Source organism: Lutjanus erythropterus, chromosome 21 (assembly GCF_056507025.1).
Source record: "Lutjanus erythropterus isolate fLutEry1 chromosome 21, fLutEry1.hap2, whole genome shotgun sequence".
NCBI classification, from domain to species: domain Eukaryota; kingdom Metazoa; phylum Chordata; class Actinopteri; order Lutjaniformes; family Lutjanidae; genus Lutjanus; species Lutjanus erythropterus.
This window is the reverse complement of record NC_139337.1, coordinates 1,935,919-1,955,136: the sequence shown is the minus strand read 5'-3', so window position 1 is coordinate 1,955,136 and position 19,218 is coordinate 1,935,919. Positions and strand designations below refer to the sequence as shown.

Below are 19,218 nucleotides of genomic sequence, written 5' to 3'. Positions count from 1 at the left end.
ATCTATTAAAAAACTGCTCACAACAAGGTCTGTGGATTATCTTGAGTAACCAGGTCATGATTTTTGGACAGAGACACTGGTTATGAATTTGTCAAATTATGTTTTGGCACTTTGAGCACCACGAGACTAGTGCCATTTGGTCTCATTATATTGGAGCGAAGACAGACATCTCTACAGCTGATATCTCCAAAACCCTGCAGCTCACACCAAAACTATCTAGTTGGATAAACAGCATGACAGACCAAGGGAGAAATATGCATTTTGATTTGGATATTGCTGCTACACATATACTACAGTGTGACACACACACACACACACACAAGGGCTGAAAAATGTTGCTTTTATTTTTTTAGGGGTTTTTTTATATGACCAATGTAAAAAGGCATCATGAATAACATAATTAATAGAACAATTAATAAGACATTATAATAGATGAGTTATACACTTGCAATAGCTTTTATAAATGCAGCCAGAAACCCTGTATTTCCCATTATGAACACCACCAACACCATCTCTTTGAATTTGGAAATCTGAAAGAAATCGTTTGGAAGGATCAATAAGGAGAGAAAGAGATGTGAAAAACAGAAACAAAAAAATTATTTTGCAAACAAAAATAAAAGTCTCACCTCTCCATGCTGCTGCATCTCCAACTGAGCAAACAAAATGTTCTCTTTGTTCTCACTGCTGCTGCCACCTGTGGATACATGTGCAGTCATAAGTCAGATATGTTTGTTGAGTAGACAGAGAATAGAAAAATACAAACACATATGGTTTCAGTTTAAATAAATCTATTTGAGGAACACTGTAATGCAGAAAACCTGTGCATCACTGTGTAGTGAGAGTCCTCTGCTGTGCTCTTAAACGATGGAAGAGTTCAGATTAGGTCTGTCATTAAAAGACTGGCAAGGTACCAGGGCTGACATTTCTAAGCTATTTAGCATTCTCTCTTGCACACACCCACATAAATACACCCACTTTGCAGACACACACACACACACACACACACACACACACACACACACACACACACACACACACACGCACACACGCACACACACACCATTCTTGGCTTTAGTCATGGTGCGTTGGAACAGAACTATTGATTTTGTCACTGCAGGCAGCAGCAGCACTCATTGCTAATTGAAACAAACAAGTAATACCAACTGTTTACTGCACGCATTAACAACCAATCCACAGTTAACATGTAGGAAATTAAAAGCACATATTGAAGAGTGTACTGGGGACATGGGTGCATTCAACAAACACAGGTCATGTGTCTGAAGCCACTGGGCCTCATGCAAGAACATTTTCATATTCTTATCTTAAACGTTTTGTTTTGTAACAAAGGGTTCTTACAAATACGCCGCGTCAGATTCAACAAACGCTCATAACTTCACATATCTGTGTAAATGATCTACATGTGTGTATTTGATATATTTGGTATAGTATTTGGTATAGTTATGAAGTGCAATTATTTTTCAAAATTAAAATGTCTTCAGACTCATGAAATATACAGTCATTAGTGAAAATCTTCAGTTTGGATACGAGCTGACTGACTGCACATGACTCTACAACAGGTCAGGACCACTCGGAAATTGTGTTTGTGTCTGAAAGAAAATTGATGAATGCCACAAATTCTCATAAATCACTCATATGCACTACTTAAGAACAAATCTCTTCGTTTGAGTGGTTCTAGCATGAGGCCCAGTGTTTTATAAGTCACAAGTAAGTCTCAAGTCTCTCCAAAATTAGTTGCTAGTCTTTTTTGATTTTGCCAATTGGAGTCTAAAGTCATCAAATTTGTGACTTGAGTCTGACTCAAGTCCACGATTCAAGGTATTTCATATACCAATACTGGCCTGTAGTACCTCTGCCCCCGAGTCTGCAGGAGTGGATTAGCAGCAGCAGGTCTGCCAACATGATCCACAGCAGCCATCCCATCAGCACTGCAGGAGACCAAGGGCTGGGTAACATCAGAGCCTGCTGTGCAGCACCCAGGAACACACACACCACTGAGAGAGAGGGAGAGAGAGCCAGTCAGTGGTTGCTCTGGAATTTCAATTTCAGGAAGGTTGAAAGAAAAAGATTTAGGTCATAGTACATTATACATAATGCTGCACTCTGTCAATTCACATACTGATTCATGCAAGCTTTTTCCCCCAAAACTTTAAGCATCACCTAAATCTATCATGGTATAAAAATGTTTTTAAAGGAACAATATGTAGTCAGTGTGCATGCAAAAATAAGTACGGCAGTCCAGCAGAGACAGGCAGGCTGCAGGAGCTCTGCAGGATGTGTGCAGTTGACAGTAACAAACAATAACAAGTCCTCTACTGTAAGCTGATCAGCTGTTAATTACTGTCAATTGTCTGTTAATGTAATTTAACATTACATTAATCCTGTTATCCTGGAAACAAAAGCTCACTGCTCTGAAATAACTCTGGATGATGAGTTCAGTGGCTGCCTGTCTCACTGCTGCCAAACTTCATTAACATTTTGCTTAATTTAACAGTTATAAACATCTGTGCCTTCTACAAGTTTATTCATGATTTTTTTACAACTCATAAACAGACACTTAATTATTTAGCAAAAAATTGAACATACAAAACAGTTATTACCATAAATATATTAGAGATTTCTCCTTTGAAATTTATTTTGAAGTCTGCGGAATTCTATATTTTTCTTATTGTCAACAAATCCCATGTGCAAACCAAAAATGAATATATCCTACTAACAAGCATTGTGTGTGGATCCAAAGTCTTATTATCTTCATCTGTGTATTATCACTCCTCTGTTGTACAAACACTATTAAAAACACATCAGTGAGCCACATCAATGCTCTGGGTGATATATTCCTTCCAAGCAGCAAACTCTCTGGCTAAAAACATGAAGCCAACATGGAAGTGCCAAAAAACAACAACAAAAAAAAAAAAAAAAACAGAAAAAAAAAAAAAACTTATCAATCCACCTCCTCTCCTCCTCCTGCTCCACCTCTTTGGCCATTTTTGGATTAGCTGGGAGTTTGCTGAGTCAGTCGCTGCCAGATGGAGCCATCACACTCAGCTTCACAATGACTCTTCACAAACCTATGAGTGATGTTACAGAGACTACGTCCATGTTTTACACAGTTTAAGGCTCCTTTATTAGCATGAACACACACACTGTAGTTTATTTTGTCTCAGTCCCAAATGCACCATCCTGCTGCCTTAAATACTCATAAATATGAATTAATCTGCTGCTGAGAATAGTCCCCCAACAAATGTACCATTCCATCCTGGTTTTTTATTTGTTTGTTTGTTTGTTTTTAGAGAAAGCCAGGGTTGACACAGATAGTATAGACAGAAATAGACAGCTACAATGGAAGAAAGCAAAATTTGTATTGGATAGTGTGTGTGTGTGTGTGTGTGTGTGTGTGTGTGTGTGTGTGTGTGTGTGTGTGTGTGTGTGTGTGTGTGTGTGTGTGTGTGTGTATGTGTGTGTCAATAACGAGTTCTGACTTTTTGGGGGGTTTTAAGCAGGAGGTGTCATAAAAATTACATCTGCACCATCCAGATTTTTGCAGGCCTTTTGCTAATACCTTCAGATTCTTTCCTTTCATACTGTTTGAGTAGCATTTGATATAAACCTGCTGTTTAGGAAATTACTGAGCCTTTTTTAAATGAAACTATATATTTATGAGATGTTTTTAAAGATTTGTATCTTCATTAGGAACCAATGGGCTTGGAGGTGAGAGTCACAGAGTAGGGAAGTCAGAGAGTATTGAAATGCTGGCTTTGGTCTTTTCATGGGAACTGTTGGCAGAAAAATGACATAGAATAACACCATCCTCATCATTTAAAAGAGAAATCTGTAAAATATTTACTGTAATAACTCATAAAATGACCTCAATGTGTCATCAGAGATCAAGGAAACATCTTAGGTTGAAATACTTGCTTGACTTTACATGAACTCTACAGCTGTGATGTCCCCCTTTGAAATTTCCATTCCAGACCAGAATAACTCTTTTGTATGTCCATTTCACATTAATTTAAATTATTTTAATGCTGAAATTTTGCAGAATGAGTAAGTCTCTGTTTATGATCCATAAGAATTCATTGATAATCTTCTAAATCTTCTTAAATTGGAAAAAATGTTAATGTCCAGAGTGTGATATTTCAGAGCAGTGGACTTTTGTTTTCAGGATCACAGGCTTGACTTCACATTCACAGACAACTGACAGTTGTCAACAGCTGTAAACAGCTGATCAACTTAAAGTGGAGGACTTAGTGTCACCTGTCATAGTCAATTTAGGAAGCTGGGTGCATCCTGTGCTCCTGTAGATCTCCTGCTGCCATGTCTGGGAGGAAGTGGTGGGGGTAAAGAACTTGCTTCAACAATCGATCATATATTAAACAGAAATACAACCTATTTAATATACAGTCTATGGCTCCAACTCACTATCTGGGCTGCTGTACTCATTTTTGCATGCACAGGGGCTACATATTGCTCCTTTAAAGCAGTTCCTTTGGTTGAACTGCTTTGATTGGCTCACTGTGTGCCAGATTAAATTCTTTTGCTGCTTAGATTTTCAATCAAAACAGTTCTACTATGGTTGCCATAAACTGTTTTAAGACTTTGATATAGTGTGCCATCACAAATTAGTGGATTATATTCACTACAATATCTACTGCAAATGTGCTGTCATTTATTAATAGGTGTACCTCACTGGCCATAAGTGTAATTCACATCTGATTGAGCACAATTCCAGTTGCTGAACACAGTATATGAACCCTGAAAGATTAAAGCTTCTCCACTGGGATTATACTGGAAACTGTCATTCTAAACAACTGGATTTTGCCATTACTTCCTTCATAGATTTGTAACACATCGTGGCAAACAAGTCTTTATGTAATCATCCACACTTTGACGTGCAATTTCTCCAGAAAACAGACTCTTTAATCTTACCGGCGAGTATCTGGCCAGCAGTGCCTGCTGCAAAGTGCATCCAGTTGAAAATGATCCTCCTGCAAATGCAAACAGACAGGAGCTGCTATTATTTCAGCTCATGTCGGTGAATTTAAAAATCCAAACAGACTGAATGAGGATAAAATCCACTTATTTGAGACAATGATGAGCCAGTCATGGCGTTATTAAAATCTGGTTTGAGGTCTTACCTGGGGGACTCTGGGGCTGGTCTGAGAATTGCCATAATTGGCTGGATGACAGCCAGAGCCATGACAGTGCAGCCGATGTAAGGGTGAGAGCCTGCATGCTATGAGGGGAGAGAGGAAGAGAGGCAATGAAGAAGAGGAGGAGCTGCAGTCACATACTGTGTCACATAAAGTAGTGCGGCCTCTGGTGACATGTTCATATTAAAATACCAACAGTTATATTATCCTGGCAAGCTGTAAGCAGCGAGGGGATCATATAATTGCTTCCATGTGTGTGCATGAGTGAGTAGGTGAGTGTGTGCATGCATTTGTGATCACTGGAACTATATCTTGTCCAGAGCTGATCTCAAATTCTCCTGTAAGAATACTGTCTGCTGCAGGACTTTTGTAAATCAGAATTCTTGAAAAACTTTTTATTGACTTTTGTTTTTATGGCTGGAAGCATTATGTTTTCAGGTCATCCCATTCTTGTAAAAGCAATATATCTCAATATTTCATAAGTGTAGCTGGTTGATGTACGCTAAAAGACTGAGGCTAAAGCTAGCTTACATCTCAGCAAACACTGTCTGGATGGTGAAATACAGCAGGTATATCTACATGATAGATGACAGAAATACAATCATTCACGTGGGGAAAGGCAGCTCAGGGACTACATTAATGCAGCAGACCTTGAGACGGGTCACCCAGCCAGACCAGCCAAACCGTGATCATTGAAGAGAGCCTGGATAAGATTTTTTTCTAGGCCGACTAAGACCAGACACAGCGAGCCAGACAGAGATGCATCATAATCACCCACTTTGATTCTTCATCAGCCCACATCCTCCTCCTCAAACCCCCACAGAACGAATGCAGATGCTGTGGTATCTAATAAATTTGGCTGGAGATAAAGTTACTGAGGCTAGTAAGCTAGCGTTAGTTAGCCAGACATTCTTTGCAGTTTGTCAGAGCAGATGAAGACAGACTTTAATCCATTCACCACACGCTGCTCTTGTGTCTCTTGTTTTTGAGATGACAATAAAAGATGCCACGATCCAGACTCATGAAACGCTGCTTATCGCTCTTCTCAAAGCCTCCTGCACACCACATAAACATATAGAGAAATGGAAAGCTTGCCAGCGCTAGCTGCGGTTGCTAAGCTATGATTGGACAGTTGCTGTTTGGAGGCGGGGCTTAGTGAAGGGTCAATTAGTCAATTTATAATTGACAAGAGATTATGGTTTCTTTGTTTAGTTTCTCATTAATTGGCATTGGCAAAACAAATAGTTCTGTCACTGGACTGGCTGTAGCCTAGCAACACAATCATTTTCCTGCACACGAACAGTTTGCTAGCTACTTTATGTAGGTCTACATGTCACCACAGTAGAGCTTTCCGGCTTAGTTGTAAAGATGGATCTATAAAACTGCCTCAAGGCTGCATTCAGCTCAGCATTTAAGGGACTTAATGTCCATGTTTGATTTTTTAAGACTAGCCCTGATATAGACCAAATAACAGGACCAAGACCACTTGACAAGGTCTTGGTCTGCTTCCAAATCGACTCTGATGCAATTTATTTGTGGTGTGAAAACAAATGAACCTACCACAGGATTTTATGATAACAGGTGTGTTATTTTAGCTGATTAATAAATCCATCTGTTGATCATGAAAACTGTGGAAACTCTGGGACAACCTTATAATGTAAATGTTTAAGCCATGTAACTATACACTATATTTATGCAAATCATTTCATAACAGTGAGTATTTTCCCTGATTAACAGATCAAAAGCAGTTCAAACTGCTGTACTCTGAGGACTTCGTCAAATTAAAAAGTGTGTGACAGCGATCCCACAGTAATTAGCCCTGAATCATGTCCAAAAGACGCCTCCTGTCTCCTACTGTCTCTATGGTCGCTATCTGTTAGTCACTAAAATGTCAATGTAGGCTCACAAATAGTAGAGCACTTTTAAAGCGGAGTGATACATGCAGTTAAAAGCCCTGGTGATGTTGTACTCATGGACTGTCTCTCGTCCAGTCAAATTACTTGGTCGGAACTAACTGTTGTGTAATGATCATTTCTCAGATTGTTAACAAGCCAGAATTTATCCAAATTATAGAGATGTATTGCTCATATTATTTGTTTGTTGTAACAGTGCATTTGTTTTCCAATTCAAGTCTTAAGTTATTTAGTTACATTTTCAAATAAGCAAACTGTTACTGTTATTTCCACCAGCCTGTAGCTGTCACCAGAGTAGACTGAGACTGATTTTGTTCATTTGAAACAGAGGACAGACAGTCTGTGGTCTCAGCAGACACTGAACTCTATCTTGAGTCGGGTCTCGAGATGGAACACATTCTCTGTGATCAAATCTTTCTTCGAGTCAATACTCCCACCATCCTGTGCCTGAGGAGAGGCTTTTACGGAAGTCTCATCAGTGGAGCACACTGTCAGACACACTTTTGAAAAACTTCTCCTGCTTTAAAAAGATTGATAAAAGCTGATTTGATCACATATCAATTCATGTATTAACTAAGTATGAATTAACATTTCTTAGCTGATGACCTGTTGAGTGTGAACTAGACACATAAAGTCACAGTGATTTGTGAACAACAGGATTTCATTATTACATCCTGAATGATTTCATTTATGAAATCTTCATGTGTCATGTATTATTTAAACATGACTTAAGTATATGAATGTACCCTTGTATAGAGACAGAGTGCATTCAAGCCCAGCCTCCACTGGGGAGGGAGTGACGGTGCCTCTTGTCATTTGCCATCTATGAGCAAACAACAGAAAAATGTGCTGCAATGCACTAACAATAATTTAAAGAACCCAGAACCAAGTTTCTAATTTATAAGCTGTCGAACTGAAAAAACAGGTCTTCAAGAGGGCAAAAGTGGATACAGACATGAGGCGTTAGCAGGATGAACAGAAACTTTGGAATTCTGACATTCAGTAACATCATGCCTATATTACAGCTCCTAATTTGACCTGACAAAGTGTAGAAATTGAAGATAACTCCACTGTAAAAGGCCTGATTTTCATCTTTTTTAGGTTAAATGATGATCTTACCAGGGACATGGAGATTAACTGGAAATACTGAGTTTGTCAGTTTATGTTTTATTCTCTGGAAAATGATCCACTAATGTTTATAGTGAGCTACAGTCACTTTGTTAGTGTTTAAGCACTTGGTTTCATATTGTGGTGTCAATCCTTTACCCCCAGTGGGTGTGGTTTTTAGAGTATGACAAGTTGCACTTTGTCTCTATTGTAAAGTGTTACCACAATAAATATAGCAACTGAAAATTTTGATATATTAAATCGAATGCATGTACATAATACATAAAGAGCAGTGAAAACCTCTAATAATAATCACTGATGTCCAGGTCAAACTGATAACTGGATGATTGTTGGAACCAATTTCTTTTCTCTCTCTGTCTCTGTTTCTCATGCAGATTACCTAATCTAATCTAATCTAATCTAATCTAATCTAATCTAATTCACTTTATTTTTGGTGTTTCAAAATACAGTACAGCTGTTTGAAACAGTTTTCAAATTATATAGAAATAAAATTATTGTACTGTGTCAGTACTGTTACATAAGTTCATTATACACTGATAATTATTTCATAAGTGATGTCAGAATTTCATGTGATACATAAGTTTCATTGAATTTGCATGAACTGTTGCAATACATCTGTTTCAAAGAACCAATCTGTGTGTGTGTGTTGTTGAGCTACACTTTGTATAATTTAAATATGCTATAATACAGTACAGTGCAGTCGTGTGTATAAAACATAGCTTACTGTAGTTTTGCTGCTGCCTCTCATTTTATTTTGGCAGCTTTGAGGAAATGACATTTTTCATTGAGAGAATTGACTTCATTTCAGTGTGCACACAGCAGCAGCCTCAGGAAGCAGCTGGAAGCAGATGGGTTACTGCGAGGCAAAGTATCATGGGAGTTAAATAGAAAAAAATTGTAGTTTTAAATTGTTTTCCATTTGTATGAAAAGACCCAACATGAACACTGAGATAACTAGAAGTGATAAACATATAATGTATTTAATAGAGGAGTGTCTGGAATCTTTCATTATCAGGATGTGGTCAAATTCAGAGATGTAACACAGATTGCGGATGGTGATGAGATAAGTGCAGTGCTAATTAAATGTGTCTTTACCCATGTTACATCCTGCAGCTGTGATACGTTCAGACTAGATATCATTAACAGCAGAGTGACCTGAGGCCGCCATCCAGTGGAAGGGAAAACTTTTTCACAGCTAATGAGTTTGAACAGCTCTGTGAGGTGGAGGAGTCACAGCAGGAGGAGACGCAGCAGGGGGTGTGTGAACATCACAGTTTCACGCCATGGTCGGAGACATGAGAGACACAGAGACGGGGACAGGATCAGAGTGATGCTGCCTCAGCACACACTGTGGTCAGAAGCACTTGACTCTGCATGGAGGCGCAGCCAGTTAGTACAGAATGACAGCCTGACACATCCTGACAGCACACATGATGCACAGTTAGAGGAATACATTAAAATCTGAGGTCTAGCAACAGCAGGACAGTGGGATGACATCATTAGCCAAGTGTGTTTCCATGTGCTCTGATTGCCCCCCCTGGTGGCCCCATGTTAGGAACAACCAAGAGGGGACTTGCTGTGTTTTTTCTAAGGTAGACATAACATGACAAAGTGTCCTCCAGAGCACTCATTCCCAAAGACTGGGTCTAACCACACAGGACCATGGAAGAAATTATATCCAAGATTTATATCTGCAGTGCACCATTTATAAACCATTTAAAATAAATGTCTATTGTTTTGCAGTTGAGAGGAAAAAACAAGAGCCTGTTAATTCTGTCTAAATGCAGTTATTCTGTCTCATTTTGAAGTAGCCTAAAATATCCTATGTTCTTTTCCTGATAAAAGGAAATAAAAACCACAAGGTGACCTGTTAACTCAAGAAAGGATCAAGATTAAAGAGGGTGATGCAGAAATGGCAGTAAAAAATGGTCAAGAATGCATGAATGAGCTCTTCCTAGAAGTGACTGTTTAGGCTTATTGTGACCTAGTTTGCCACGGTTTGTCACTTTTAAAAAGTGGGTCCAAAGGAAAAAAGTTTAGGAAACACTGCTCTTGAGTTCCCTTCTAGTGGATACAATATGCAAAAGGCCTAAGGTGCCCTTCTAGTGGATGTGATATATTAAACTGTTTTATAAGGTGCCCTTATAGTGGACAAAAATGTGGAAAAGTCCCCTATAAGATGCCCTTCTAGTTGACAAAATATGGGAAAGTCCCTGAGAGGTTCCTTTACAGGGGACACAATATGTTCAAGTCCCTTACAAGAAGCCCTTCCAGTTTATAAAACATGTTTAAGTGCCTTAAAAGTTGCTTTCTAGTGGACAAAATGTGGTAAAGTGCCTTAGAAGGTGTCTGTCTAGTGAAGAAAAAAGTGCATCAGGACATTCAGCATGCTGGTGCCCCACCTCGTACAGCTAGTGCTCTTATTTTTTTTTTTTTTTTTTTCGCTTTCATATTAAGATTCCCTTCTAGTGGACAAAATGTGGAAAAGTCCTTCTACTGGGAGAAATGTGGTAAAGTGCCTTATAAGGTGTCCTTCTAGTGGATGAAAAACAGAAAACTTCTTTATAAGTTGTCCCTCCAGTTTATAAAATATGTTAAAGTGCCTTAAAAGGTACAATGTCCTTCAGACAGCCTGAGTCCAATGAGTGTATGTGTTTGTATTGAATCAGAGCAAATTATTAATAAAGCCCTGACAGAGTTACATAATAACCAGATTCTTCAGTAAATGTACCTATTGTACAGGCTTGTATGTGTCCAAGTATTTAACCTGCTGGACGGGCAGTTGATCATGTACAAACTAGAGTCAGTCAGCATGTCCTGATGGTGTGTCATGAGGAAAGATAGACACCTAGAGGCCCCATCCACACACTGTCATCAAGGTCAGGAACAGACTGATGCTTATATCAGAGTCAGGAGCTGAAAATAAGAACAGCTATGTTATGGATATCATCTGAATGCTGAGGTGTGTAAAGATCTGGGCCAGTGTCTGTCAAACTGCTGTGTGAGTTTTGGACTCAAGTCCATCTTGTCAACTCTCTTACTCCTACTCTCAGACTTCAGAAGAAAAGCTATTTATTGAATTTCTCTTAAAAATACTCTTAGGCTTAAGAGAGTACAAAGGTCTCTGAAGCTCTTCTTCATAGCCGCAGCACAGAAACAGAGGTGAGGGTGTATATTTAGTCTCAACACATTTGCTGTATATATACAATATACTGTTTTTTGTTTTAAGGTAATCATAAAGCAGCCTTTAGATTGGAATAAAAGCAAGAGAGAAGGAATGGAGATTACAGATATTTATCAAGTATTTTCAAGAGACACTTTCACTTTTTGTTAGCTTGACATCATTAATTTGATTTGCTATGAGCTCTGTGTGCCTATACACATCTTCTAATTCTATTTGGAGACCTACAGCAAGTAAACACCTTTTGAAAAATCATTCAGAATGTAATTCTCTAAGTGTGTGCTTTCATTTGGTTGAGGCATTTCTTCATCAGGTCACATGACATAGATATGTTGGGTTTTAATGTGCTTCTCTATGCATCTCCCCATAAGCTTCAATAGAACTGGCACCAAAGTCTGGCACCAAGCAGAGCAGAGAATGTTGGTTCATGATGTGAGGACCCTTCCCTCTTTTATAGTTTCCTTGGGGAGCGCTGGGATGAAGCACTTGTGCGGCAAGAGAAAAAAACATGTATCATATATGGGAAGAAGCCCCAAGGCTACAGTTTCAAAATCAGCGTGTGGACTGACAGCCCTGATAATATAACATTATCAGCACACTGATCAGCTCTCATCTTTCTCCTCAAATTTGCACATGATATGAGCTTTCAAGTTCCCTTCCTTTCAGCCAATCAAATGCTAGAATGCATATATTGTTCATCTTGGAGACAAACCACTTTCTGTACATTTTCACTGTCAGTACTACAAAAAATATTAAAATAAATTAAAAAAAATGCACAGACCATTGATAAATGTCAGTAACATTTAGTTGTTCATTGAGACGTACATGTATGATGGACGACTCATGGGAAGCAATGACGATTGGTCAAATTTGCAGAAAAGCAGAATTCATGGGGATTAGGTGAATTTGCGTGAAGCGTTGCTTCCTGGAGAGACTGTCATAAAATAGACTAGATAAGAGATTGTTAGAATAGATTACATAGTTTTTTTTTATATATATATATATATTTTTTGGGGCTTTTATGCCTTTAATTAATAGGGCAGCTGATGATATGACAGGAAATGAGGAGAGAGAGCAGGGTTATGACACGCAGCAGAAGGCCGTAGGCAGGAGTCGAACCCAGAGCTGCTGCAGAGGACTCACAGCCTCCATACATGTGGCGCCGCTCTACCACCTGAGCTGTCCAGGTGCCCCAGAATATTGATTTCACCTAGAATATTTCTATTTGATGGAGTGCTGCAGCCATGAAAAACATTTGAAATTTTGGGTTGAAATATTTCTTACAGTATAGAGGGTTTTTTTGTTGTAACAGCAGGTCAAATTATGCTTACTTATTTCTGGGCTATTTTGAAAATAAGTATCTATTTGATCCTGTTGTGAACACACATCAACCCAGGATTCTTAAATGGTTTTGTTGTATTGATGATATTTCCATTTTCATTCAGTCTGTCTCATTTATTTTTTCTGTTTCTTCTGTGTTAATGTGTTTTAATAATCAACTGACTTTGGATCTACTGAGTCAGTTAGAAAACCTGTGTATGAAAAAAAGCATCTTAAGATTAAAATTGAGGTCAAACAGTGTTATCTATTTGCCACTAATGATGAGCTTGTGATGACTGGTCTCTGTGTCCCTGTTTCATCTCTATCTGTAAGCATAAAGCATAAACCTGAAGGAATGCCTTGACTGAAAAGTGTTTTTGTCGTGCAAATGAAGACAGTGTGTGGGTGTCTCTCTCTCTCAAAAAGAATCCTAATCAAAAATAGTTTATTTAAGAATTCAGGACATTGATGCCCAAACTTTCTTGCAACCCAATTCACAACAGACCTTAAATAAATTTTAATAAGACGTAATCTGAGCATAAATGACTGTTCTTAACCATTTTTACTGCCTTTTCTACATCACCTTATGTTATCTTAACTAGAGCTGCAACAATTAATTGATTAATCGATAGTGAATTAATCACCAACTATTTTGATAATCGATTAATAAGTTTGAGTCCTTTTTTTTAAAGAAAAAAAGTCAAATGACTCTCATACCAGGATCTTAAATGTACGTTTAAATATTTTCTGGTTTCTTTACTCCTCTCTGACAGTAAACTGAATATCTTTGGGCAAAATATTTAAGGATGCCATCTTGGACTTTGGGAAACACTGATAGAAATCATTCACATTCACACAGAAATCCTTCACCATTTTTACCATTTTATGGACCAAAGAACTGATCAATTAATCGAGAAAATAATCAACAGATTAATCAGCAATGTAATCATTATTTGGCACCCTAATCTTGAAGCATGTTATTGCAAACATATACACATTAAATACGTTATCAATGAGAAATAATAATAATGTATTTAGGCAGAGTAAACAGGACATCTCATTGTTTTTTTCCTCTCATCAGCCTACTAAATTATAATAATATAATTATAATAATACTTTTACATTTCTTCTGGTATTATTTCATTACATACATTATCAGATGTGCAAAGCAGTCAAATATGTCACATAATATCTCAGAACTACACTCTACCAAGACAGAAACTTATAGTTCAAAACTGAAACTTGAATCCAACTTGATGTGACCTTCTGTGTAACTGCCTTTAGAACTGACTGTATTCATGCTGTGTTTCTGTTGTTCAGTCCACTCTGAGCCCAGACACCTTCACAGGCAGCACCACCACAGAGCTCCAGACCTGACACCCTGTGATCACCTTCATGATGAAGCAGGTGAGACGGTGGAAACACCTGCAGACAGAGTGTCTGTGTCTGTGTCTGTGTCTGTGCTGAAGATCAGCCTCTGTGCTGAGTCAGGATGAACACATTCTTGGATGGATTCAACAGTGTGTCACCACACCACAGAACAGCATGTGACTAACATAGCTGAGTCACACACACACACACACACACACACACACGCACACACACACACACACACACACACACACACACACACACACACACACACACACAGTGAAGCTCCAGCAACACACACAAACAACAGTGTTGCTACAGTGTTAGTTCACAGCAGAAGAAGCTGAATTACAGCAACACTTTCCTCATGAGAAATAGTTTGATTTACTGAAGAAAAGACTGACCTCTGACTAACTCTTTGAAGATAATAATCATAACCATGTTCTAGTAATAATCATATACAGACACACTCATTCTTGAGAATTTGGACAAAACTATATTTTAAGATGTTTTGATTTTTACTCTTCAATTAGGCTGGAAAATAGAATCTAAAAGATCTCTAAAAGAACTCTTGGCCATCAAACCTTGTAACAGGCCAACCTCCTGATGATTATATTGTTTCTCTTCTTTTCTTTCTTTTTTTTTGACTATGAAGTGAGACAGGCCTCCTTAGGGTATAGCTAACCTTTTTTATGCCTGATCCAATCATGTTTATGCAAAGATCTGACAGAGTTGACAGAAATCTGGGACACAACTTTAAAGGTTCAACATTTCCATTAAAAAATATGATCATAAAAGCGCATTTTTATACCTCTGTTATCAGTAGGTATTGTTAGTTTTAGATTTTGAAGACTTTTAACACATTTTTAAATTGAAGTTTTTTTGTGTAGGATGGGTGTTTTCTAAAAGACCAGAGAAAACCACGTTTCATTAATTACATATATAAATATAGATATCCTTTCATGAAATTTGTTACAGAAGTCCCCCCATCAGGATGAACTGGAACAACTTTGTTGATGTTTTAACCTTCATCTAGAACCATCAGCAGACGTTCTTTAATATATCTAATACTTTTCTTTATTATCAAATTCTTGCAAAACAATGACATTCCCATCAGCCTCCATTGCATATTGTGTTTAGTGCAAATTAATTAAATTAGAGTAAATTCAATTATAATGCTCACAAGGTGAACCTGTTCATTCCCTGGTGTCTGGCTGCAGTACAGATCATAAACCCCACAACTCCATCTTTACTCTTCACACTCAGTGAAGGGTAAAGATGAACTAAGATGAAGAACATAGTAAATGCCATAGCTACCAGCTTAACATCACCATGTTGTGCCAAAGTTCACCCTCACAGAGCAGCCAGTGTGGCGTAGCCTTGTTTCTTACAAGATGGCATCTAAGCATCTAGCCAGTTTGCAGATTGCTGCACCTCATCTCACTCAAATTCATTTTAGTTCAGGGGCCACATACAGCCCGATTTGATCTCAAGTGGGTCGGACCAGTAAAATTAAAGCATAATCTATCGATTATTCTGGCAATTAACTGAGTAATCAGATAAGAAATATTGCGTGTTCTGCATTTTTTTTCTATTACATTACTTTTGCTTTATTTAGGAACAATGGTAATATACAAAAGAGAAAATATGACAGGTCTATTAAATGAACAACTATAAATTACTAATGTAAAAATACTCAGTAAAGTAACTTTACTTTTACTGTAGATTTACTTTTACTGTTTTTACTTTAATTTCTACTCTTTTTCCAAGTACAAAGGTAAAAGTAAAGGTAGTAATGTCTGCAGAAACCACAAACAGAAGATGGAACTCACTCTTTTAACTGAAACAGTCACCAGAATGTTTTGTTAACGTGTTAAAATCACAACATTTTTCTTCTGGAGCAGGACAGATGCTCCCAGACCCCCAGAGGACAGAGGACTGGTTTACCAACATGTCACCTTTTTCTCCTCTTATGAGTTTGCAGGTCTGTATTTAGTCATCAAAAAATAATGATAAGAATACCATTAAAGTACAACAACAGCAATAAAAATGTTGATTCCTCAAAAAAGGAAACAAATAACATGCAAGATTTTAAAATTGTAATTAGGTATTTCTCTGTCAAACTAATGACAGCAGACTGTCTGTAAACAGAAATCTCAAAATGGCCAATGGCAATTTTTAAATAGCTAGGGTGCAATATTTGTTAAAGGTGAAATGTGTTTCAAAATACCATTTTACATTAAATATTGTCAGGCTGTGGAGTTGGCCCACAAAGTCATTATCATATAATAATGATATTCTACAGACTTAATAAAGTATCTTTGTTTGGTAGAAATACCTGCAAAGATCACAGCATAATCATCTTAATGTGTTCAATGAAAATAAGAACAAAGATGTAAAAATTATAATTCCCAAGTATTGACAATCTTATTGCAATAGCAGTATCAGTCAAAATAATCATAATTAGATATTTTTTTCTGAATCATTCAGTCCTTGTAGAAACATTGTGGCTCTACATGGTGTCTACACTGAAAGAGAACCTGCTCTCTCACTCTAAGGTAACAAAAACAATGATTCTTATTTTCAGGTGATTATACACTTATGGCCATACTTGCCACACAATCACAATTCCCCCATATTTCTCCTAATTTATGACACATCTCTGGCACTATACAGTGTTAGTCCTACAAGTCTACTGTTTCCATCCAGACAACAATGCAGCTGCACAAAATGTTGTTTCATTATGTGAAAGTGAGCTGCTTGTACCCACTGTGTGGCTGCACACAATTCGTTCATGGTCGTGCATTGTGTTCCTCCATCTCCTCTGTGAGTGACAGTCGCATCCAGAGGAGAACCCTTGATTTGTGATTTTTGTATGCATTGTAAAGGTTGGGTATGGGTTATAATGATCACAGAGACACACGGACAAGCCATTATGACACAATGAGTTGTCGTGGGGAAGTGTGCGTGTCTGTGGGACTGACACAGAGACACACAGCAAAAGATTTTGAGACGCTAAGAGCCAGTGAGACAGATGGAAGGACAGGTGGACAAGCATGGAGGGGGTATACACACACACACACACACACACACACACACACACACACACATACCTTGCTCCATCCCCTCCTGTATATGAAAGGCAGGCTGAAGGCCACAGCAGTTAGGAGCACAGTCAGGACCATCATGGTCCGATGGAACTGCAGAGAGGAGGAGACAGAGAGGGAGGAGGATTATTTACTGGATCTATCAGAGGTAGAGGGAATGCTATGAACATCATGCGAATTACTCTGTTAACAAAGACATTTCAGAGTCAGTGGAACTGATACATCGGGGCTCTCACCTGAAACCACAGCCTTTGTCCCAGCAGAGTCGTGTCAGGCCACATGTGTTTGTAGTGGCGAGCGAGTAAAACAGCTGTGCTCACCGTCCACATCCACACAGTCAACATCAACACGCCTGAGAGGACACAGGACACATATATCAGCTGGACTGTAGATATCTGTGGCCAACACCTGACATTTATGTGTTGATTAATGTTTACAACAAATGTGTAAGATGCAGTCTGTTTGATCTAATGCAGCATTCAACTGGTCAAAACTGTCAAGTCTGTCTGTGAGAAATCTTTCATCTGAAATTACTTTTACCTTCCAAATAAGTACACTCTTAAAAATAACAGTGCTAACTAGAACCACAAAGGCTTCTTTGACTTGTCTCAAAAGGAAAGCGTTTTTTGGTAGAACCCTTTCAGAGAGTTCTACCTTTAACCTAATATAAAGGGTTAAAACCTAGAACCATCTCAGTTAAGTAACCTAATCCAAGTATCATAATAATAAAGCAATGTACCTTAACTAATTTCCATTACTTTTGGATTACCTCTAATATTAATGGTTGGTCTGTGTTGCTAACATTAGCATTTGGTCTGTGAAGCTAACATTAGCATTTGGTCTGTTTGAAGTTGGAGGTTGTTCTGTGTAAGTAGCATTAGCATTTGGTCTGTGTAGCTAACACTAGTTTTTGGTCTGTGTAGCTGAAGTTGGAGGTTGGTCTATGTAGCAAATGTTAGCGGTTGGTCTTACCTGTAAATGTTTCTTTAAATTAGATGTTAAGACAGGTTAATGTTGGAATTTCCTCCTGGTGATAGTATTTTTTTCAAGAGATAATGAATTGGCAGTTGACAGATTAGCTGGTTTCATTTCTGTTACTCCTGAATTGTCTCTAATGTTGGTTTATCTGTGTAGCTAATGTTAGCAGTTGTTCTCTGTAGGTAACATTAGCAGTTGGTCTGTCTAGCAAACTGTTAGTGGTTGTTCTGAGTAGCTTTTAGTTAATGTCCAGTTATTAAACACTGGGTTGCATCTTCCAAAGCATTTTCATAATCTCTTGTATGAGTGTAATTAAAATACATTTATTAAGTGGAACTTAAACAAGGTTCATTCTTAATCCTCGAAACTGCAGCTTGACAAACTTTTCATTTTTTTCCCCACTATAGTTAAAGCTCTAAGAATACAAAGAGTGCTTTGTTGTTTGGTCTGTCCAACGCTGTGGTGTTTTGAGATCTCTTGGGAGTTTAGCCTTCAGTCCTTAGATAAGAGATTTAAGGTTGGGGTTAGTGTTTGTAGATCCATATATCAGCAAACGTCTGTTGACCAACCATGGAGCTTGATGAGCAGGGGGGAGCGGGAGCCATACAGATCCTCTGGATGTCCAGTGATCACCTTCTGATAGGTGGAAATGAGAGGCTGCCGATCATGTCTGTGGATTAAACCTGTGGAGGACAAAGTTTTGACAACATGGACTCTGCACTTGACACTCACAGAAAGTTTAACACACGAGTGTTTCTGTTGAGCTCAGTGTACGATTGTTTTCCAACAGCAGTTGAAGAGGAAGCGGTGCTATTCTCAGAGATGTGACTCATGAGAGGATTCTCACTGAAGATTGAAATACACATGACATGAGGTGTGAACAAAGTTCCCAAATCCAACTTGTTCAGTGTCTTCATGAACACTACATGACACCAGGAGAATACTGCCTGAACCACCATTGCTGGGCTCAACAGCTTAATAAGAATGTGGCAAAAATATGATATAACAATAGTTGTTTGCAATCATGGGACTGCTAAAATTCAGGTGGAGAC

At 38.2% G+C, this 19,218-nt stretch overlaps 1 protein-coding gene across 2 annotated transcripts in view; it reads right to left on the bottom strand.

Moving 5' to 3' along the window:
• Positions 1-345: 345 nt before the first annotated feature.
• Positions 346-19,218, bottom strand: part of frrs1b (ferric-chelate reductase 1b) — a 31,296-nt gene continuing 12,423 nt past the window's right edge. The window contains exons 8-15 of one of the 2 annotated variants that reach the window (XM_084746725.1): positions 18,736-18,849; positions 17,425-17,540; positions 17,195-17,281; positions 5,154-5,251; positions 4,945-5,003; positions 1,860-2,012; positions 627-694; positions 346-530 (exon numbers count right to left, since the gene is read on the bottom strand). In XM_084746725.1, the coding sequence (XP_084602851.1) occupies positions 438-530; positions 627-694; positions 1,860-2,012; positions 4,945-5,003; positions 5,154-5,251; positions 17,195-17,281; positions 17,425-17,540; positions 18,736-18,849 (788 nt within the window). In that variant the 3' untranslated portion in view covers positions 346-437. The remainder of the gene's footprint in view (positions 531-626; positions 695-1,859; positions 2,013-4,944; positions 5,004-5,153; positions 5,252-17,194; positions 17,282-17,424; positions 17,541-18,735; positions 18,850-19,218) is intronic. The other variant, XM_084746726.1, reaches the window with a different exon arrangement.